Source organism: Akebia trifoliata, chromosome 7 (genome assembly GCF_017979445.1).
Source record: "Akebia trifoliata isolate Shusen 1 chromosome 7, ASM1797944v1, whole genome shotgun sequence".
NCBI lineage: Eukaryota > Viridiplantae > Streptophyta > Magnoliopsida > Ranunculales > Lardizabalaceae > Akebia > Akebia trifoliata.
In genome coordinates this window covers 3,461,418-3,485,268 of record NC_141381.1, presented here as the reverse complement: position 1 = coordinate 3,485,268, position 23,851 = coordinate 3,461,418, and the positions used below count along the sequence as shown (strand labels likewise).

The following is a 23,851-nucleotide window of genomic DNA, read 5'->3' as shown; positions in this document are numbered from 1 at the left end:
TAAACTCGGTATCTCATCTCATCTCGTTCAGTTCCAATACCGAGTCATCTCGGACGAGTTTTTCGATATATTTGAGACGTCTCGTGAGACAAATCAAAAAATTAAACGTGACTCGTAAATCTTTGTCAAAAAATGACTTCGTGAGTTGATCTCATTCAGTTATGATACCAGGTTAACTCGGGTGATACGTCTCAGTCTCGAACAAGTTTAAAAATCAAGAGTGGATTAGGATAATCTCTACTGAGGATTGGCGTCGTTGAAAGACACGTTCCCATCCAGTATAGGATAACACGTTGATATTCAGTGCCTATTAAATTTTATGGTAACTTGGTTAACTAGAATACAAGTTTATTTAATGGTTTAGATGAGAAAGAATATAAAGAATGTTTCCAACGATCATAAATCATAGTATATGAATGAAATTTCATATTTGTCTCATGATTGCTTTTAATGCAATTTTTCTTTTCTATATAGTTGACATGGTTAACATAAATGTAATCAATATTCACATTGTTTGATTTATTACTTATGTTAAAAAGATATTCCTTACAATTTTATTGGAATGATATTTTTTTTAAAGCAACAAACTTATTGTATAAGTTAAATTTACTTGCTGGGCTTTTCCCAAAGCTCAACCCCTCATATATCCATGGTAGAATCAAAGTTGACAACTTACGAGTCAACTCAGATGAGTGAAAAAAAAAAGAAGAATTTATAAATGTTTTGAAAATAATTTTTCATAATTAAAATAAACAAATTTATATATATTTTTTCATCACAAAAATATTATATATAACTGCTGAATGATTGGGTCAAGTTTCTAACATAGCTTGGCCAAATTGACAAGTTGACTCGACTTGGCTTGTTGAGTTGATTCCATTGAGCTCTAAGGCCTAATCACCTCGAATCGAATTGAGTCAAGTCGAATCGAGGAGTTTTAAAACCATGCCAAAAACCAATGCCCTTTTTTGATATTTTCTCTTGAGAACAAATTTCCTGAACTTTTTCTGCTTAGTCCTTTTAACTTGACTTTCTATTGAACAGTAGAAACGTTGACGGCGTAAAAAAACAAACAAAAACCAAAACCTAAAGTTTAATCCAACTTTAGTGCTCATAACGTTGGACGGGTAAAGAGGAAGAATACTTACCATGATAAGCTAAAAAAGTTATTGTTCTATCATTCGTAACTTATAGTTGCTTTGGTAACTTCCAAGTCCAAGAATCGAACTTTGTCTTGTATGAATATTTTCAGGGTTAAGTCAAAATGAAATATAGAATATATCTAATGCTCATAGCTATATACATTCCTATTGATTATGAATTTTATAACAAAAACTGTGATTACGTTGATGGGTGACCAGATTCTTGATTACAAGTGTTACCTCGGCTTAAGCGCTTCTTCCTGTATCTCCACGCTACTTGAATGCGCATTGCTGCACGTCCTCTCCAATAGGACGATTCATACCTGTCACGTGTATCATTTAAAACAAATAAACAATCAGATACTTTACTACTTTTTTTCTCGTTTTTAAAGTAAATATGTTCATAACATGAGATTTTTATACCTTTTTGAGGAGTGTAGCATAATATTTTCAAGTGGGCCATATGAAATGAAGAAGTTTTAATGCCTCTTTAATGCGACCAAACTCCTAAGAATAATGATTGTTTAAAAGCAACAACTGTTAGAGGTGATTTGCGCACAAGTTGTGCATTAAGAAATTTGCTTGGACCCTATAACGAGACCAAACTCCATAGTCATTAAATTCAGAAACCCCACTTTGTTGTTTAAATGTGTCAAGAGTTCAAAATAATCAAACACTCTTGAGGTATGTTTTACAGCTCATTTGAAATGCACATAAGAAACCTCGTAAGTGATTTTAAGGTGTCACTGTTAAATCTTACAAAAGGCGAATGTTTTTCTGTCAAGTAAATGGAACAGAATGCAGGACCTCAATACCGTGAATCACTCCGAATGGTTTGACAACAAAAACCTGAATTTGTCGAGTTATTTTGATTAGTGTTCATTCTCCTAAATCGAGGAGTCTAACTAGAATCTTCTGTGTCACAGTTTTCTAAAGTTACCTAAGACATGAACCTAGTGCTCTGACACATCTGAGAGTGGAGGAAAATATTCACTACAATTTAAACTATTCGTTTTCCAGCTCAGTATTTTTGTAGACAAAGACTTTTCTACCATCAAAATACGTCTCATGCACATGCTGAGATGTAAGAAAAAAACTCTGGTTTCCTAGAGTCATTTTATTGTATATTCCTAGAAATATTCTCCCATCTCAGTCCTATTTGTGATGCTGTGATATGGTTTGTAGCCATGTTTTGGCATACTTAACCTCCTTATGATGACCAATTAAAAGAATTTGAATAGGAAATGAAACTTATTTTCGATTTCTTTTCCATTTTTATATGCTAGCTGGCAAAACCTAAACGGCTACAGGAAGAAAACTATTTTTTTTTTGATCGATAAAGGAAGAAAACTTTCATTAACTACATGTGATACCCCACAATAATGTTTTTCAACCAGAATTTATTGGAAATGGATTTAGAGCATGGATTACCTTATGGCTCCTTGAACACGTGGGCTCCGAAGGAATCTCGCAAAAAGGGCCGTGACTTCCTCAAGATCAGCAGCTCGGAGGGAAAATGCTTCCACATTAGTTAAGCATATTACAGTCCTGTTGGAAAACTGCTGTCCCGGGATCCTGATTCTCTGCCCATCTGCATGATAAAGCGTGGCACCGTATCATTGTCGTTCATATTCAACTTAAAAACATGATCATTAAATACTAATTACTTCAAAATCATGACTAGCCAAAGATATTTCATACTTGAGTAGCCATGTGAGGATGACAAGTTTCCCTCCCAACATTAAATGCGTTTATGGGCATCCTCTCTCAGGTTAAGGGGGGTAAAAGTGAAAAAAATAAAGTTGGAGTAGGTGGTGGAAATTTTAACACGACTCGCGAGGTCAAGTCTAATTGAGTTTGGGGTATTATTGAAAAATTTTAAAGTTAAAGAGGTAAAAGAAAAATAAATAAAGTGGGTTAAAGGAGTAAAAGAGAAAATATAGTAAAGTTATAGGGGGTGAAATGTAAAATAAATAAAATGGTTCCCACAAAACTATAGCTTGATGGGAGAGTCAAGGGTATAAAAGTGAAAAAAATAAAGTTGGAAGGGTATTATTAAAGAATTTTGAGGTTAAAGGGGTAAAAGATGAAAAATAATAAAATAAGTTAAAAGGGGTAAACAAGGAAATATATTTAAGTTAGAGGAGTGAAAATAAAGTTGCGGGAGTAAAGGGAAAAAGCAATAAAGTGGTTAAAGTGGGTCCACACAAAGGTTTGTCTCACAACTGTACCAACTCAGTTGTGCTTTATTATATATATTTTGCATGGTTTTAACACATATTTTACGCTCAAGGACTAAAACACGAAAAACTGCCACATAATTAAGGACATGAATGAGAGAGCCTAGACTAAATGTTGAGGAGAGAAATGAGTTCCCAGTTACAACAGGTTAACATCAGGGATCAACTTTGAATATGTTCCTGTTTTCTAGGAATATCTTTGTAAGTCAATTGAGATGGTTTCATCATGTGCAATGGAGGTTGATTACAACACAACGGAGAAAGAATGTGCTAGCTGAAGGTTGTAAAAAAGCAATACGAATATGGAAAGGAATGTGGATTGAGCTAGTGAATATGGATACAAATAAACTCGAATATATACCAAATTGGATGGAGATACAAGATTTGTCTTGCTGATCCCCAAATTTTTTTAACAAGGCTTTGATGATGGTGATGGTGATGATGATATAACTTGGATTATAATTACGAAAAAAGAAATCAAATTGATTATTTTATAAAAACATCATTTTTTGTTTATATTTTACAGTCTTTACAAGAGCATCCATAATTTTTTTCTTTACGCTTTATTCTGGCATTTTTTTCCTTATTGTTTGTATGAAACTAAAAATTAAAAAAACTCATATCCTAAGCATTCACAAGCTCAGGGAAACTTTGACAATTGATAAATCTCAAACTTCAAGGTCAACACCTTGAAACTACGAAATTATAAACAAACAATTATGAGCAATAGAAATGTAAATGAGCTAATTGCATCACAATTTGACCATACCACCATTCAGGATGAAATCAAGTCAACATTGAGAAGATAAAGGAGAAGAGATGGTGAGAGTGGAGAAAATGAAGAAATTTTTTCGAAAGTTAGGATGCTAGAATTTTGTGAAACAATAAAATACTAGTTACGAGTGTGTACCCTAAATTACATTTCTAAATAATTAAAAAGGTAAAGCATTCAAAAGTAGATAAAACACAAAACTACACTTACTCGTAGTCATAAAAATAAATATTCTATTCTAACGTCCTATACCATTTTAGGCTATTTCTTTTACTCATTTATCCTTCTTGGGTCTTGCTAAAGCAACGACCTTATTGAAAGCAAATAAAATTCAGATGATACCTTTGTTTACTGAAGTGTGCTCAAGACACCATGTGAGAAGTTCTTCACCACAAACATCCCCTTCTGACAAGGAGGATTTATTCCCATATGCTTCGATGCTCTCTATTTTCCCTCGCACAATAAAAACCATCTTGTCAACAAGACCTCCACTGTAAAAAATTTTGCTTCCCTTTATGTATAACTTCTGTCTTAATCTTTCACATATGGAATCTAAGATTGGTTCTTCCATTAAAGAGAAAATTCGGACCTGCAAAACAAGTTTTTATTTATTTAATTTTGTCTAGTAAGGAGTAGAGTCATATTGATGGCATAACAAATGTAAAACATAGGCCATTACGAAAAAACTTCAGGGAGACCATCTCCAAAACTAGAGAAATAAAAAAATAAAACATCAAATTCATAAAAAGTGTGGTTCTACTTTGTTCTACATGAGTTATATTGACAGCATGAGTAGTGATCCCCAATATTGCTTTGATTCTCTCTAGGTTCATTGATTTAAACAAAATGGCCTGCCAGAAATGTTGTTAGCCATGACTGGAGAGCAAGGTGAAACAAGAACACACAGCAATAAGCATCAATTTATATATATTTGTATCCATATACAAACAAATATGAAGTATTATATAATATACATTTGTTATTTCTATTTATAAAAAAAAATTACATTTGTTATTTCATTCTACCATACAATATTCGTGGTTGTAATGTCAAGTTTGCAGAGTGTAGAACTTCTTCCTTGCCTTTTACTAGGGGTACAACTTGGTTTGATTTCTGTGGGCTGCCAATATTCTATAAATTAGTTGTGACATAATTTTTAATGAAAAAACAAAAATTTCATACGGTAAATCATTAATCTATCCATAAAGAGTCGCTAATTTATCCATAAAAGGATCTTTAATCTATATATTACAGAAGGGTTCAGTTCTATACAAGCTTGATCCAAGAACTGAACCAAATTGATCGGTTCTCCATTTTCTTAACCCGGAACTGAACCGCAACTTGTTCCAAACCGAACCAAACCACCCCAAAGCTATCGGTTTGAACTGGACCAAGTTGCACCCCTAACTTTTACTATGAATTATGTTATATTTTTCCAAACTCAAGCTAGGGTATTCCTGGAAGCAGAGTGCTGCATCCACACCTGACTGTTGTGGAAAGTAAACAGCTAAGGATTTTCATGTTGGAAGCTTAGTTTCTTCATTAATTCACCATTCTTAGAGTAGAAACACTTTTAAGAGGATTTTTCAGCCACAACCAAACTGTGACTTCATATCTATATATTGTTCTCCAAAGTAGCAGCCATCCATCTTGGATAGGGCAGTTGAAATCCACAGACTCAGCTATCCAAAACCGCAAGTGATGCAAAATGCATGCCAAAGAGTGGATAATGTTGAAGACTTCAAGGGTAAAAATGGTTTTCCACATCCACAAAATTCTGGAATATAGCTTTCCGTGATTGATATTAATTTGTCTATAATCGTGTTGATTACAGCTGTGAGACTTGCAGAAACAAGGGTAAGGACACCTACTTCTAGATGAGATATTTACGTATTCTATCCAAAGAAGATTGATGAGATACTGATTGTCTATTCCAACAGAAACCAATTGCGTTTTCTTGGGGTCACACTAACATGCTACATTGCAGAACTAACACATGGACATAAACATTTACTGAAATAATAAACAATGAAATATACAGAACCAAAATTATACAATTTCTATAATAATGGCCATCACAACATGTTCTAAAAGCTCACTTTCTTGACAAATGTAAAGAGATGGCGGCGTATATCTCTTTGAAGGTCCTCGGGGAAATTTTCCAGAAGCACTTCTTCATTTACACCACGTGTGGCAGCCCAATTAAACCGATCCGACTGTCGTACTTGCCTATATTACATGCAAATAGGTAGGTAAAAGTAGCCAATAAATGCTGTTTGACATGTATACCCAAAAAAAAAAACACAAAAAAAATAATATTTGAAATGTAGAAAAAAATTCCTATATATGGGACTACTACATTATTCTGCACACTTCATTCACATATATCCACTTTAAGTTTTATTCTTTGGATCAAACTAGATTACTTAGTTTTCAAATAAAAATGTAAACAAATAGAGAATACCATGAAAACAACATACACTGACTCCGACTTTTATACCCAATTAAGGATCCATAGGATGTGTTTGAATGATCTTTCAAGTTATACGATCTACTTCTAGGGGTTTTGCAAGATATTATTCTTACTAAACTATGGCACTGAACTTTAATATATTTCCACGGAAAATATGAAATAATACAATTTATCAGGGAACCAAGGAAACACTATAGGAGTATTTCAAAAGATAATAAACTATCATTAACTATGTTCAAAAAAAGGAAAAACTATCATTAAATAAGACATACAATGAAGAACACATTATAAATTGATTTTTTTTTTTATAAGTATTTATCATAGACAATATTGCTCTATATGCAACATTGATACCACACCCATATCACTTGATACACTACAAAATGATGTAAATGAGCCATGCAACCATATGGAAAAATATATCAATATGTATGACTCAATTTGCCCTGGTGCATTGTATATCCATGAATACAGCACCAATACATTATTTACATGGGTGTGAAAAATCTGTAGTGATCAAGGCATGTGAATTCAACAGTGATACTTTAAGTATGGGAGTAAGAAGTCATATTAATTTTACTTTCTGTTTAGATTCTTGTCGTTGAAACTATATTTAGGGTTTAAATATTGTTTCATTGTAATTATATTACTGGATTTTCTTACAAAATTCAATTGCTGAGGAATACTAGAAGGAACTAATTGTTAAATTACCTCAAGATTCATTTATTGCTTCTAAAGTCTACTTTCAATTTTGCCAAGTAAGATCTTAAAATATTAAACCTCAGACAAAGCCCGTGGAATTAACTAAATACTACACTTTGCCAAAAAAAAATAGAGAAATCACCATAAAAAATACAGGAAGGAGAAGAAGAAAAAATACTTTATACCTCCTTAGATCATCAGGCAAGCGTCGATGACTCATCCATTGCTCAACATCACGACGCCTAAGTTGCATCTCTAATCTCCTTGAGAAATAAATGAATGAAATCAATAGCAAATAATGGCGAGGTTTGAGAAATTAGAAAATGTTCGATAAAAGCAAATGAAAAAAAGAACTTCGTTGACGACACTTACTATGATTTAATTATAATTCCTTCTTTTGGGGACACTAATTTTTTTTTATTAAGAACTTTTCCTATGAAGCTTCTTTTTTGAAAATATTATTTTGTGGCAACCTAGAAATTTTCAAAAGGAATTTTCACAGATTTTTTGGGTGATTTAGTAATACCCCCTGTGAAATTGGTGATATTAGGTTTTCCCCCTTGACCGGAAGTCAACATTGCTTTGTTGTTTATGATTTAACGGAGAAATATTGATTATTATTTTTTCAATTTTTGATTTGGTAATTTAAGTTTTTGAAGAAAAAAAAATCAAAATTTCACCATTAAATCATTAACAAAAACCAATATTGACTTTCAATCAAGGGAGGTAAACCTAGTCTTGCATTTTGAAAGAGGGGGGGGGGGGGGGGGTAAACAGGGGTATTTCTAAAATACCCAACTTTTTAGAACAAAAAAGTTCAGCATCAAGAAACAATAGTGAAGGAATTATATACCTCCGCCCAAGAGCTTGGAGAAAGTTCTGCATATTCCCTATGAGTAAAGCAAAAAGAAAAAGGCCAAGTCCAATAATGCCCATGGTAAAGAGAACTTCCCATACAAAATCGCTAGGAACTTGATTTCCAGCGAGAGTACTGATTTGCTAGGCAAGACCAACAGAAATGAAAAAAGTAGTATCAATAAGAGACACATCTCCAATCAATTATATGAGACACTTCAAACACTAAATTTGAAATGAAAAGCATCAAATAATCATCATAAGGATTACACGATGGTGGGTCTGCAAATTATTCTAGGTCCATAATGTACAGGAATTTTTTTTTTTAACACAATATAATTCTAACTTTGTTCAGGTGAACCACAATATAGGAGCTGTTTGTTTATACTCAAAATTTAATACATATAGTATCCTATCAATTTTGCAGAAACAAATATCAAGAATGAATCAGAAGACATCAGGAAATACCTGGAAACCCCAAAACAGAGAATATATATATCTTGTAATGATACTAGGGACGGTTGTAATTTTAACAGCTTGTTCATAGATCCCGTAATCGAAAGCACCCTTTGGTTTAAAGCAGTCGGCAGCATTTGAATGGTTCACCCAGTTCTTCCAGTCTGTGGATACCTTGTAATCTTCAATATCATCGCCATCCCCACAATCTATGAATTTTTTACAATCTTTTATCTGTGTCTTGATGCAAGCATCTCGAAGACATTGATTTACCCTCTACGACAAAAGTTATCAAAAAGGTAGAGTGAACATTAAATGAATATTTGCATACATAGTAACAAAGACAAATTAAAAATGTTAATTTATTGATCAAGAGTAAGAAACCCTATATGATTAGCAAAGAAGAGCAGAGGTGCACTGCAGGGGCCAAAAAAAGAATACGAAAACATTATGACATAATAAGAATTGGAAAGATTGCTAAAGAATGGAACTTGATCTATTAGAGTTCACTGATATTTCATGTAGCTGCACATGCAGATTTGCTTTAGAACATTTACCGAATGGAATGAACCGCTCATACATTTGAAATGAACTGCTCAACGATGGTCATTAAAGGCCCATTTAAATTTTAAACTATATCTTCTTATGTTGGGATGGGTTCTAAAACTTATTTTGTTTAGTGTTGATTTTGGAATTATGGTACAAAATTTGAAAGGAATGAAGGAGTTGGATTTGGGTTAGGAAGTAGATCACCCTCAAAGTGGCCTTCAGGACACTGATTCCCTCAAAGAGACAGCTTTACTTTTCCAGACGATGGAGTTGCGTCAATTTGGTGGTAGAGCCCATGATTCATGATTCCTTGGAGGCAAGATGGAAGCAAATTTAAAGAAAATGCTAAAAAGTCAACCCTCATAATTAAAGCAAAAGAGCTGAAAACATATGTACATGATGGCTACCCTAATGCAATCATAAATGTACCAAAACTTTTAACATATTTTTGAAATCCAAAACATCACAATATGCTCAAAAGTTGTGAAATAGTTGTTGTAAAGCTTTGAACAAGCTTTCCAATGGATCTGACAACTCCCCAATCGGATGTCTGAGTTAGAGATTATATCTATTAGACATTAACAACATCTAGGACCAGATCCAACGAGTCCAACGACTGTCAATATTATTGTTATCTTGTGATGCTCAGGTACTTTACATGTCTTGGGCACCAATATTGACATAATATACCATCAATTTACGGATAATTATAGCTGTAATTTTCTCACTTCCTATAATACCAATGGTTACTCTCTTAGTTGCTAGAAGTTCACTCAAAGAAATGATAGATTAAAAATGCTACAGTAGAGCATGGTATCAATTTTACTAGTTTCAAACAATTTCAACATGCAAAATATCTACGGTTCCTAATGGAATGGGTACCAAGAGAATGGCTACTACTACTAAACAGCACCAACTATGAGAAATCAACTGAACTACATGTGAAGTTTGGACAATGGAAGCTGTATATTAGCTAGGTTAAGAGAGAATTAAGTTAGTCATCACATTGTTAGGATCTCATAAACATGATATAGCAAAGAAAATACAGTTCAGCAATCATCTGTTGATGTTAAAAGGTCTATACAAACCTGTAACCCGAAGAGGTACCAGCACGACCCCACAACATGCCCAGCCAATACAAATATGAGAAGATTAATAATAAAGTTTGCCCAAGCTGTCTCAAATATGAACCCACTTGCAGACCGACCGGAAAGAAGAGGCAGAAACCTGAAAAACCTGGGTATATACTGAAGAAGAACTGTTGCCCGTAGAAGATTTTTTGCATAATTTGCAGCTGATGAACCCACATATTTAGGTAAGACAAACAATATCATGATCTGCAGAACAAGTATAACAGACAAAATGTAAATATGGATGAGAGAATGCTAGATTTGTGAACAATTGGATGTTTATATACTTTAATGAGTTCCCAAATAAAGTTACATGGAACCAGGAATCTTAACATGTACATCAATATAGGATGTTATTTCAAATGCATAGTACATAAAACAACTCCACATCATTGACAGCTCCACTATTAGATCGTCAACTCTGAAATCACACAGAAATTCCTTTTATCAATGATGAAAAACAAATATTTTATTACTTTTTTTTTCCTTGAGTTCATCCACTCACATAATTGGGTATCAATCCCTGTTCCCTCTATCTGGTTTAAACTATTCACTATCTTTGTAAATCGTTCACTCACTGTAGATAAACAGTAAGAACCATAAAACGGCACAGCATAAAATTTCTTTGCATTGATGTGGCGGAACCATTCTATAGACTAAGCCAGGAAGCAGTCCAACCAGGTTAGCAAACCCGGTACAAATTTAGAATGCCCAAACCACCCAAAAGTGGCAAACAGGTCCGATACACGGGAACTTCTAGGTTCCAATAGCTAGACAGAAGCAGGAACTTCAGATTAAGGTAAAATCATACTGTTGGGCTAACAATACGTTGGACAGCTATCCAGTGAGGCATCCTAGGTGCCTCCATAACTTGACTCACAATGCTAAGCATTTGAGACATTTGGTATCGTGATGGTTAGACAATTTAATTTCCCAACCAGTCTTCTGTACCCACTTGGATCATCAAATGCATCTCCTTACTTAGCTATAAGTTCAACTTTGGAACTACAGGTGTGTTTATGGGTTTGGACCCAAGTAATCTTGGCTCTTCTAGCAAATTTAAGACACCATTCTTTTGCGAGAGACTGATACCACTAGCTGAGCAAGCCATTCAATACCAAGGAAATACCTTAGCTTCCCTTGGTTTTTGATATGAAATTGCAATTGTAGATATGACTTCAGTATCTGAATCCCATCGGCATCACTAGCTGTCAGCACAATATCACCTATATATAATACTACAAGTAGAATAAACCTATGTCTCACACTACTTGTCCAAAGTGTAAACCCCAATTTTGATGGTTTCATGTAAGCACTGGGTCGACGCGGGGCACCAGGGAGGGAGGGAGGGAGGGGGGGGGGGGGGGGAGAGAAGGGATCATTTAGGATGATTCATCCAAGAGGCTCAGAATAGAGGGGATAGTCTAGGAGACCTTCAAAAGGCAAAGTTTGTAATACCGCCAAAGTGCACCACGGATTTTCTAATAGAGATGAAATCAAAATGGGCTATGAGTGGCCCCAACCTAATCCTTGCACCGAACAAAATCCATACCTAGACAATCTCAAGGTAAATAAAGGTTCAAAGACATGGTCAGATGAGTTGGAGAAGAAACGGTTTATTAAGGAAGTAATGGAATGGCTACTGAATCATGTCTTGGCAATAGGTGTAAAACTAGGAATTGTGTTTTCCGACAAAAATTATGTAACATATTTGTTCTCAATTACATGTATGATATATTGTTTTGGTTATTACACCATCCAGATACCCATGGTAAAAATCTCATTTCCATGTAATGTTTAGATCAGAAGAAAAACTCAGTCTCAACCAAAATATTCTGACATATTTCGAGACAATCTGAAACATTCCCAAAATATTCTTTCGTGCTGGTCTACCAGAATGTTCTACTGAAACGGCACGGAACTTTGAGCCACATATAGTGGAACATTGTTGCACTGTTGATCATTATTTCCATAGTCCATATGATTGTTTATAATAGCTTAATGACTTATGAGTGTGTTTTCATGCATGATTTATTATTCCCTACAATTTCAAGAAAATTTCCTGAATCTTTCCATCATTCCACAATATTTTCATCATATCTATGATATTATTAATTTCTACATTGACCACAATATTCCAATATTTCCATTTCTGAACCAACCAAAATTTAATATCTTGAGATCAGGTAAAAAAATAGAAGTATTCAGGACAGAAGTATTTGAGATAAAATAACAACACCACGTAAGAGAGAAATCTTACCTGAGGAAGTGGTAATACAATAAATAAGTCGATTAAAAAGTAGCCATAAAGGTAATGAAGAGCAATTTTCTTTGGTTGATCAACCAATTCTCCAGCACCCACAATTCTAGATTCAGGAGCAACATAAGCCAGCCTGAACTGCAGCATAGAAATTGTACTAACTAAGCTAAAAAGTTCAAATAAGATGCTTCAATACTGGAATCAACATAAGCAGCATGATTTAAGACATAAATTTCACTTTACAAATCATTGTCTCCTATATAAAAAAAATTAGTAAATCCGTAGGTCAGCAAAATTAAAGATTTATATTCAATGTCAAAACAAACTTCCTATTTGAAACAAGAGAGACCCGCATATCAAAGACAGCAAATTCATTTCTCCTAACAATAACTACTGTAAGAGAATAGGATGCATCACAACTACCATCCACTTATCTTGATTCTTTGGATGTGTAACTATCTACTCATCCTCCAGAAATCCAATGTTTTTCTTCATGTTATCACAGCCTATAGACAAGAGAGCAATTATGCAAACCCAAAAGGGCCCCAAAACCAAGGAAACATGTCTCTAAGGCAATGCATTGTTGGAAATCAATATGACCCATGGACCATGCAGCTCAACAACAAATGCCAGAAAGCTTCACGCAGTCTGAATAGGAGATTGAATGGAATTGTGACTGATGACCAGGAACGATGTGTCAAGCATAATATTATTAAAGGGAAAGCCTTCAATCAAATAGTAAACCAATCATAAGAAGGACATTCAGAAGAGGAAGATGTTGAATCAAAACCTTCAAGAGTTGCTTCAATCAAGGAATCACCAGATCAATCAAGTCCAAAAGTTTGCCTACCCCCCTCAAACTAGTCCATGATCTCTCGTCACGAAACTAGTCTAGAGCCTTACACTACTACTCATGGGTCTAAAGAAACTACTCTTCTCGGACTTTTACCTATGCCTCAAAGTGCCAACTTAGATAAGTGGTAAGTATTAACCAATCAACCACTCCAAAGACCGATTTGTTGGAGAAGGGGAGAACTATGAATATAAGAGGGTCACGGGAATTAACTAGGGTATGACACACCCAAGAGTGGAGGAAAATATACACTCAACAGTAAGACGTGTGGAGTGTTGTTCCCACGTCCTACGTCCAAATCCCCTTGAACCCAACTTCACTTGCTAACCACTAACTCTATACCTATCAATACCTATCAAAAAAGAAAAAAAAAGTTTTACCTATGCCTCTTTGCTCTGTCTTTGTTTCCTATCAAAACCTACTAGTCTTTTGAGTAGTACTATATTTGCTTTGTTAGTTTCTCATCCTCTATTGTCCATGGCCATCAATGAAAGACATGAACTATCTCACACCCCTAAAGCTACAAATGCCCTCTTATGCCTCTTTAAAGATGGGCATTTTGTGGTTTCAAACAAGCTCCTCGTTTTTAGTATTTGTTTTGCTTTCTTTAAAAAGTGATTCCCTATTTTGATCGTATGACTCTTATCATAAAGACATTGAGGTGCTGCAACTCCTCTCTATTATATCCTCCAAAGTAACATGACTGTATTTTATCAAAAGAATTTTCTCTTGTGCTGACTTATTGGGAATAGGTTTGTCAAAAGATAGTTGTAAATCGAATCCAAATCCAAAAATTTTGGATATCGGATTCAAATTCGGGTGTTGATACATCCAAATCAATCATATAAATATAATACAATACAACTATTATATTTATTATTATTATATATAAATATAACAATTCATTTTTTCTCTTAAAAATCCTTCAATTTCAATCTCATCTTCGACCTTCATCTAGAAAATCCTGGACTTTTCACTCAACCTTATCTTCAATCCATCATTTTCAACTTTGCTTTAATCCTTTCGAGAAAACAATTGATTTTTCTACCCAAAATTCCATTGTTTTCTACTACCCCAAAATCTAATTTTGTCTTAATGTTTTAGGTTGAAATAAGTAGAATATTAAGGTTGAAGTAGGACCTTGGTATGCTTGATTGTCATCTTGTTTCCTCTCCTATGGATCAGAATCATCGCCTTTATGTCGAATCTGGCGATCTATTATTTGATCATTCTTTTTATCAAAGACTCGTAGACCATCTAATTTATCTAACTAACACTAGACCAGATTTAACTTTTACGGTTAGTATGATCAGTCAGTTCATGCATGCTCCGCGCACTTCTCACATTAATGTTGTTTATCATATTCTTCGTTACTTGAAGTCGTGCTAATCTTAGACATTTTTATTCGTCTACTGCTCAATCTCATTTATCCTGCTTCATTGATGTTGATTATGCTGGTTCTATTACATATAAGAGATCTACATTTGGTTTCTGTACTTTCCATAGTGGTAACCTAATCTCATAGAAAAGTAAGGTACAAAGTGTGATTTTCCGTTCCTTTGCTGAAGTTGAGTATTGAGATATGACCATTGGCACATGTGAGCTTATTTGGCTTCGATCTTTGCTGACGGAGCTGGGATTTCTTATTTCTGGCTCCTCTACACTGTTTTGCGACATCAAGTCTGCTATTATGTTTATTTCTGACTCTGTCCTTCACGAGAGGACCAAGCATATAGTGGTTGATGTTCACTATATGAGGGAGAAAGTTCGATGAAGTACCTTTCAGACGGTATTTGTATCTTCTTCAGATCAGCTTGCCAACATGCTTACGAAGTCTGTTGGTCCTTCTGTTACCAACTCTTATCTTGTCAAGTTGGGCTTAGTTGATATCTTTGCACCAGCTTGAGGAGGAGTATTGGAAAATAATGTCCTTTAGTTTATTTTTCCTAGTTTTCTATTTATCTCTATGTAAGGGCATTTATGTCCATTCCCCTTGATTAATATAAATATCCTGTCAAGTTCTCATTGTGAGACTTGACAATTATTCTTCTTAACGAACACCCTAGCCTATCCTTGTGCATTTTTCGTTGCACCCAGTTGTTGATGAAGTGAATTACTTCCAACGAATGCCTTAGCAAAAGAGCTTGGAAAAGGAAATCAAGCTTCATGTGATGATATTGAGCAAAAGTTCCTTGAAACAAAAATTGTAGAAAATATCCATGTGAAAATGCTAAAGATTGAATAAATATATGAAACCAACTTACTTGAAGAAGCATATGCATAAAGTAAATGAAATCAGTTAAGCTTCTCACAACTGCAATTATTGTTGCTATGGGCCAATCAAGAACTATGCATCTATTACCCTGTTGTCACAAAGAAACAAAACTAAAGGTGTTCATGGAAAAGCATGAATATAGCACATCATTAAAGAGTAGTAACACAAATACACATGTACGAAAATGCCTCTCCTAGACATAAGACCAAACAAAAAGAACCAAGATTATAAAAAAAGAAACACAGAAAAAAGAAAGTTCAAACAACAATACACACCATGTTGAAGGAAATTAATAAAGATAGATCACAAACAACTCAAGCTAGAGAGGAAATATATCTCATAAAGGATTTAAAAACACTAAAGGAGAGCTAATGTCTCACAAAAAATATATATATATTCTTTTCTCAAGTTTCCCAAACTTTGATTTGACTCAAATCCCCAACTTTTTCTAGGACTTGTTCATAGCACCATTAGAATTGAAAGTCAAGCCAACTCGAACTTATTAGAAGTAACTAAAAATTGTACTCATTTATTTAACTAATTGATCAAGATTTTAGATCAGTTGTTCATTGCTCAATGTCCTCGAGATATTGACACTACTAATGAGATCACTATGATGTCAACTCTCTTTTCTTCATCTGAATTTTGACTGCTGTCATCTTTCAATTTTTGATATCTAAAAAAATTGTAATAAGAAGAGAATTGAAGATCCCCACTGTGCAAAAAAGAAAAGAAAGATAAGAGTTTAGTATCTATTATCATGTATATTTTGCACTCTCTCTCACCCCTTGATCTCCATTATTCTTCCTCTCATTCTTTGATTTTATTCTTTTACATTGTATTAGAGCCTTCAGACCTGATTGCTTCTTGAATACTCATCCAAATCAAATAATGCTATAGGATTTTTAAATGTGAGATCAAGCTCTACATTTTGGTACCATCCAAAGTACAAGAACACTTGCCCTTACCAAGAGTAATAGGCAAGTCAAGGTGAGACAGAATATCAAGAAAGGAGATCAATCAGCAAGATTGTTAGGTTGCTTAGATCAAGAACAAGTCTAAGAAGAGAAAGAGGAATTGAGAAGAAGTTTAATTCGTTGAAAGGAGGAGAGGAATTTAAAAATATTGCTAAAAATGTGATCGGTACCTATCTGTAAAGTTTGTTCACACTAGCGAAAGCGCACCCCCCACCCCCTGTTGTGTATTCAATAAATTCTTACGAAGTTTTGTCAAACCCAGTGGCCCTAATAATGTGGAGAAATAAAGATGACGAAAGATAAGGAAAGAGGAGAAAGAATGTATCTTCTCTCAGTATATAAATGGGACACAAACCGAAGAAGAATAAAACAAATGTAAAATACCCATTACATCACATTGCATCCTTCAACAAGTTGGAAGCTTCAGAATGGGCTGATCTTTTGTGAGGTTTACATCCATGGTGATAATATTTCCCTAAAAATCTGCCACTGACTAATCTCAATGTGGAACCCATGGATGCACGTAAATCTTCTGTACAAACCAAATCATGTGTGTGTGTGCAGAATCATGGAGTCTTGCCATCCACCAAACAATCATAGAGAGTAACACATAAAAAATGGACCATTCAAGTATTTAGTTCATCAATGTTAAAATCATTCAGAAGCAATCTAAATGATCTTTTAGCAAGAAAAGAGACAAACTATACCTGTTGTGCCGACAGCAAGAAAAAAAATAAAGGGTCTACAAAAATGCCACCAAACAAGAGATCACAAAAAATTTGTTCCACTGTTGAACAGCTTTAGTGTGAGGGTTCATGATGCCAGGAACATATGAACTTAGAAAGGAAGAAAATCTCCTCATCCAACCTCTAGCATCCCTGTGTAGAATATTATGGAACTGCAAGTAAACATCATAAAGGAACTGCATGAATATGTCATATTGCTTCAATAATATTAATTTGGATGATGATCAAATAGGATGAAGAAAGAAATCACAAAACATAACTCTAAAGTGGCCTTGCCATCTCAAGAAATCCTGTCCAAGATATCACATATTAGAAAAGAAAAGGTCATGCGTATGTGTGTACATAAAGAAAGAAAAGAAAATAAGGTAATCCTCAACAGTTCTGCTTCATATTCCAATACTAATAAAAAATATGTGGCTACAAGTTTATTACATATAAAGCATCATGAATATATATATATATAAAATGTTTGGCTCTCTTTAGGGCCTCCAAATGCTCCCCATACATATATATATACACACACTAGAGTTTGCCTGTGCCAAGGGGTATTATTAGAAGAGAGGTAGTAGAGAAACCATAAGTTGGAAGGGTATTATTGGAAAAGGAGGTAGAAAAAGACGGACAATAAAGTTGGAAGGGCATTATTGGAAAGGAAGAGAGGAGGAGAGACATTAAATTTGAAGTTAAAGTTTCCTCGAGATCCGCAGGGATATTAAAACCCAACCCCTCTTTATATGGGGGGATAAAGGGAGTGAAGAGGAGGAGACAATAAAGTTAAAGTTTTCCTCAAGATCCGTAGGGATATTAAAACCCAACCCCTCTTTATATGGGGGATAAAGGGAGTGGGGTCCACCGTTGTGTTTTATTATATATATAGTAAAACTCTGGGATAAGACTTTGATGATGATAATGAGGAGGAGGAGTAAAACATACATACAAGTTGGTGCATAGGTTTGTAGCACTTACCCAGTCTGAAACTTCGTATTAGTGATCAACGTTGACACACAGATTAGTGCCAAGTAATACAGGTCGCATTGGGTATTTAGCAATGAACACACATAATTTCCACATTGAAGCTTTCTATGAAAAATGGTAAAGCATAAGTAAGGGAAATGTAAAATATTTTGTGCAAAATTCGGTCGAAGATAAAATCGCAAAGGAAAGCCAAACACATAGTGTCCAAATCATATGGAAGTATGATTATGCAAGTCTGAAGCATAAGAAAGAAGGCAACATCAAATAATCCTAGTAAACTATTTATGACTATACAACTACGAAAACGTCAAATTGTGTAAAAGAGGAAGAAAAGCACCTTCGAGTCAAAAGGAGAGGAAGTTTTTGGGTTTGTTTGTCGTGGTGGTCTGTGATAATATGTTGGGCATGTCGTACAAAAAGGATCATTGCACATCCCTAATGGACCAGATCTCAACAAATGTTCATTCTTTCCAGCACCATTGTCATCTGGCTTGGGCCAGTTTTTTGTTTCCAAAGAAGGATATTCTTCTGGCATGACTGTAGATGAGGTGTGGGATTTAATGCCTTCCATAGGCCAATGAATGTTGTCGGGTTTCCGAGTAACAAATATAGGACCACTCATTTGTGTTGATGGTTTTCTTCTTTCACTCCGCAAAGGACCAGTGTGAGATACAAGGTTATATTCACTTTCATCTGAATCCATCGAGGTCGTTGGATATGACATGGAGGCACTCCGAGTTCGGGCTGTTAGCATTTGTGGTCCAACTCCCATATGTTCTTTTGGTAATTGAGACCAAGTACTTGAAAGCATGGGTATCTCCTCTTTCTCAGAAGCATCCATCTTTTCTTTTCATGCACTAAGACCTGAAAAAAAAAAATAAATAAATAAATTCTAACGAACATAAAAAAGCTTCCCATAAAAAAATTAAGCATCGGATCTAAAGCAGAAGAATATATATATAGAAAATGTCTTGAAGTGTATAATAATAGAGACAATTTATAGAACACGGGAAAATTGAGTTACAAAAGCAATTACAGGTTTGAAAAGCCCAAAAAAAAAAAAAAAACCGTAATGAAAAAAAAAAATTAAAAAGAAAAGAAGCTATTTTGAACAGCACAATACAAAAATTATGACAAGTTTGAAATTGAAAATCCAAAAAACCTAAATAAATAACAAAGCTATTACAGTTTTGAAGATCAAAATCTAATTAGACCAATCAAAAAAAATCTAATGATCATAAAGAAGTTTCCCAATCAAAATCTTTAAGCATTAGATCTGAAGCAGAATTTAAAAAATAAAAAAAAATGTTAGAAAATGTACTAATAGGCTCATCTTTACAAATTTAACCAAGAACTTTCAAAGCAAACAATCAAAGGTCTATGAAACAAGATAAGTCACTGACAATTGAGTCGCAAAAGCTATTAAAGGATTAAAAATCCAAAATAATAATAATAAATAACAAAGAAATTACAGTTTTGAAGATCAAAATCTAATTAGAAACTTTATGGAAGTTGCAACAGCTATCATAAACCTTTGTTTCACAGAATTAATCTAATTCAAACCCTTAAAAGAAATGAAGAAAAAGAACCAAGAAAATATCAAATTTCAAAGAGAGCACGAAACTTTGCAATTGAACTTCCACAAACAAAACCTCCTGAAGAAAAAAAAAGAACAAAGCAAGCTATTGAGCCACAGAAACCGAATTAATTCAAGATAGTATCAGTTAACTCAAGCTCAAGAATCAAATTTATTACAGTTTTGAAGATTAAAAGCATAATTTAATTAGGAAAATTTTCAAATAGAGCACGAAACTTTGCACTTGAACTTCCACAAACAAATCCTCCTGAAGAAAAAAAAAAAAAGAACAAAGCAAGTAATTGAGCCACAGAAACCGAATTAGTTCAAGATAGTATCAGCTAACTCAATCTCAAGAATCAACTTTATTACATTTTTGAAGATTAAAAGCATAATTTAATTTGGAAAAAAGTATCAGATAACGTAAAACCTACCACAAAACCTCATTTGAAACTTCAAGAAACTAAAGCAATATCAAGATTGAAGACAACAAACCTCTGTAATTGAATTTCCACCAAAACAACTTCCAGAGAAAAAAAAATCAGAAGATAATGATCAAGATTTTGATCTGAAACTAGAAAGAGACAGAGGTTTTAGTCGTTGACGAGTCTACAGCCTCTAACTGAGACTGGAAGTCATGAGTCTTCGTTTTTTTATTTCTTTTGTTAAATTTTTACCGAGGTTAGCGAGCGAGCGAGCGAGTCGAGAAAATGTTTTATAAAAAGTGGTTTTGAATTTAAGGGTGATTTAGACATACCCCATCATATTCCGGAAAATATTTGAGATACCCCTTTTGGTTTTTAAGCTAATGACTTAACTCCCTTGACCTCAGTTTACGCAAATAGACTAAAATGAAATGACTTAACTACCTTCTCTTTCAACCTGTAGTTAAATTCCCTTGATTTTTGTTCCCAAATCTTCAACTTATGACACACTTTTTTAAGAGAGACCCAATTCATGTGTAAATCACTAAAGAATTAGCATACAACTTTGGGTGGCATTAGCAAAAATTGAAAATTGAAGAGTTTCAAGACAAATAGTTTTGAAGAGAAATTCAAAAAAAAAAAAAAAAAAATCTAATAGAAGAAAATGATATTTAAGTCATTTTCAAGTAGTCTCTAAGAGAAGTCCTAGTCAGAGGCAATATCATCTACGAGGTGAGTGGATGAGGGCAAATAAGACATGTAATTAGCAAAAAAATAAAGGGGTATCTCAAAGTTTTGTGAGGGCAATTTCCCCCTCCCTATATTCGCCTTTCCTTACAAACTCTGCCCTAAATTTTTAATTAAAAATATTGGAGATAATTGGTTTTGAGAAGAAAAGTCAAAAGTTTTGACTAAAGTTTGAAAAAGAGGATATTTGGGTCTTTTCTCATTAATCAATTAAGAAGACCAATGTGAAGTGAAGCATGACATTAGTTTAAAAACAATGGGGATATCTCTAATATTCACTAAAAGATGGGGGACATGTCTAATTAAACATGATTACAACCGTGTCTAAGTAAACATGATACGGTATTTGTCCATGTCAGCTTCACCTTCCGTGTACCCCATGAGTTTAAAATTAAATAAATGGCGGAAACAACGACGTATTTTGTCAAAATGATTGAATGGAATCAGTCATACTTTTTAATGTTTATGAATACTGCAACAACTCCCTACAAAAGTAACGAGTTTATTTTTATGCCCTTGAGTTGAATGTAGGTTGAAAGAAAGGGTAAATAAGTAAATAGAAAATCTACCATAATATACTATTTGATAAAAATAAAAAATTATAAAATTGAATATATAATTTTTTTTAAATATTTAGATTTATATTTAAATAAATATAATACGAGTTTCCATAACTCAATTGATATCTTCAAAAGATCTTGAAAATTCATTTTGTAAATAGAAAATGTAACATATAATATAAGTGTTTTGGTACAAATAATTTATTATAAAATTAGATATATGATTTTTTTTATTTGTAAATTTATTTTATGTTTAAATAATTATAATTTGAGTCTAAATTAATAATGTCAAAATGTCGTGAAAAAAAAAAACATTTTCATTAAGGAAAATGCTGAAGTAACACTGAAATTGACATGTTTCACACATTTGTGGATCTCTATAAAGAATCATAAATTCTTTTCATTGAGATACGAGTGAGAAGCATCTATGGTTCTATGCATTCTAATGTGTGAAATGATGTCAACGTTACTCTAGCACTATTCTTTCATAAATTATGTCATCTTTTCCAAAAGTAACATTGAAATGTACATCGATTCTAAAAGCATCTATAGTTATGTGTGCACCACTGAGAGGGGTAAATTCTCTAACCTATAGGACAACGACATGTGTCATCCAAGATTTGAGATATATGTTGGGACACAAAGTTCTAATCCCAAACCTTGGATACCACTTGAATAAGTAAGCGAGAAAATGGGGTCGTGTAAGCTCGGGGAAACATAATTCCGTGAATAGAAAGGGATCTAATCCCTAGAATTTTGGAATTAGAACGTTACACTTTAGGAAGGATTCTAATTGGGGATTGTCTCACGATTCTCATCCCAAAATAAAAAGAGATAAGATGGGAAAATGTGCAAATTAGGAATTTCCCTCTGTAAATAGAGGAGGATCCCCACACTAAAGGTACATAATTTTTTACACAAAAACTTGCTAAAACTTGTCTGGAACTAACTTAGGCATGGGAGGTTCTATAAAATAAGGAACATGGAAGATCTCATGAAACTACAAATCGTCCGATCGAGAATTTGAGAATCTTGAGGTGATTACAAAAATCACCTCCACAACCACCATATCAGAACGTACAACATATGTACATTTTAATGCTACTTCAATATTTTTCTTTTTTCAATCATTAAAAGTGTGTTTCTTGATATTTTTATAAAGGGGAATGCTAACGCCCGAAACCTCATGGGGACTATAGTATTCTCCAATACTTTTTTTTTTTTTTTTTCTAATAATACCCCTATTAGTTTGTTTTTTAGCGAAAAAGATAACGATATATTAATCTTTTTATATAATAAATACTCATTTAAATAATAAATGCTAATGGCATTTAATCTTTAAAATTAAATGTTTTGCTTGTATTTGTCATAAATGATTTGACAATCAATGTAAACATACTCTCATTTTTATACTAAAAGACAAAATGAATAAGGGTATTATTGTGTGGGTAAGATTGAAGTCACACATGGGATGGATAGGCCTTTGGAGTTGTATCATGCAGTATTGTTTCGATGGGTCTCATTTAAAAAAATCCACTATGGACATGATCATATAATCAGAGCCTGATTAATAAAAGATTTTGTAAAGACGATCTTAACCATCCAAACAAATTGTAAATGTTTGGGCTACCAATGTAAAACATTTGGAGATATAAGGGGGACTATGGCATAAAATCAGTCGGTTCTAAGTATATCCGTATTAAGATCCATGTTCTTTTTTACCTATACATGTCTGGATCTGACTTGAATCCTACTAATTAATACCATATTCGGATCCAACATGGGTCAAATCATATAATTTTGGAATGTTTTTTTGTTTTTTCCTATTTTACTTTTTCGTAGGCTTGTAATAATATTCTATTATACTCTTCTATTTTATAAGAATCTATATAAGGGGAAATAATATTTAAAAAAAAACTTAAAAAATATAGTTTTTCAAGTAATATACATTTGATCGGGTAGATCTAAGGATGGATCTGTATCTAGCTTGGATCCAAATCAAGCCAGGGAATGGTAAACCATATTCACCCATTTTTTTAATTCAAATCTCCTATACGGATCCAAACCCGTTAAATTTGGTTTTTGTTTCACACGGATTTCAAGTCAAATCCAACCCATTTTATTTGCCCGGAGAGGAT

The 23,851-nt window shown here is 33.7% G+C and overlaps 1 protein-coding gene across 1 annotated transcript; it reads right to left on the bottom strand.

Moving 5' to 3' along the window:
- Window positions 1-1,153: 1,153 nt before the first annotated feature.
- LOC147398007 (putative cyclic nucleotide-gated ion channel 20, chloroplastic) lies at window positions 1,154-20,635 on the bottom strand. Its single transcript, XM_086447116.1, is given in 14 exon segments — window positions 1,154-1,465; window positions 2,574-2,733; window positions 4,497-4,743; window positions 6,254-6,383; window positions 7,515-7,592; window positions 8,183-8,328; window positions 8,653-8,916; window positions 10,278-10,526; window positions 12,580-12,717; window positions 15,697-15,795; window positions 17,392-17,438; window positions 17,441-17,582; window positions 18,743-19,269; window positions 20,477-20,635. Coding segments are annotated over 13 exon segments (2,328 nt in total). The 5' UTR covers window positions 19,247-19,269; window positions 20,477-20,635; the 3' UTR covers window positions 1,154-1,341.
- Window positions 20,636-23,851: the final 3,216 nt, after the last annotated feature.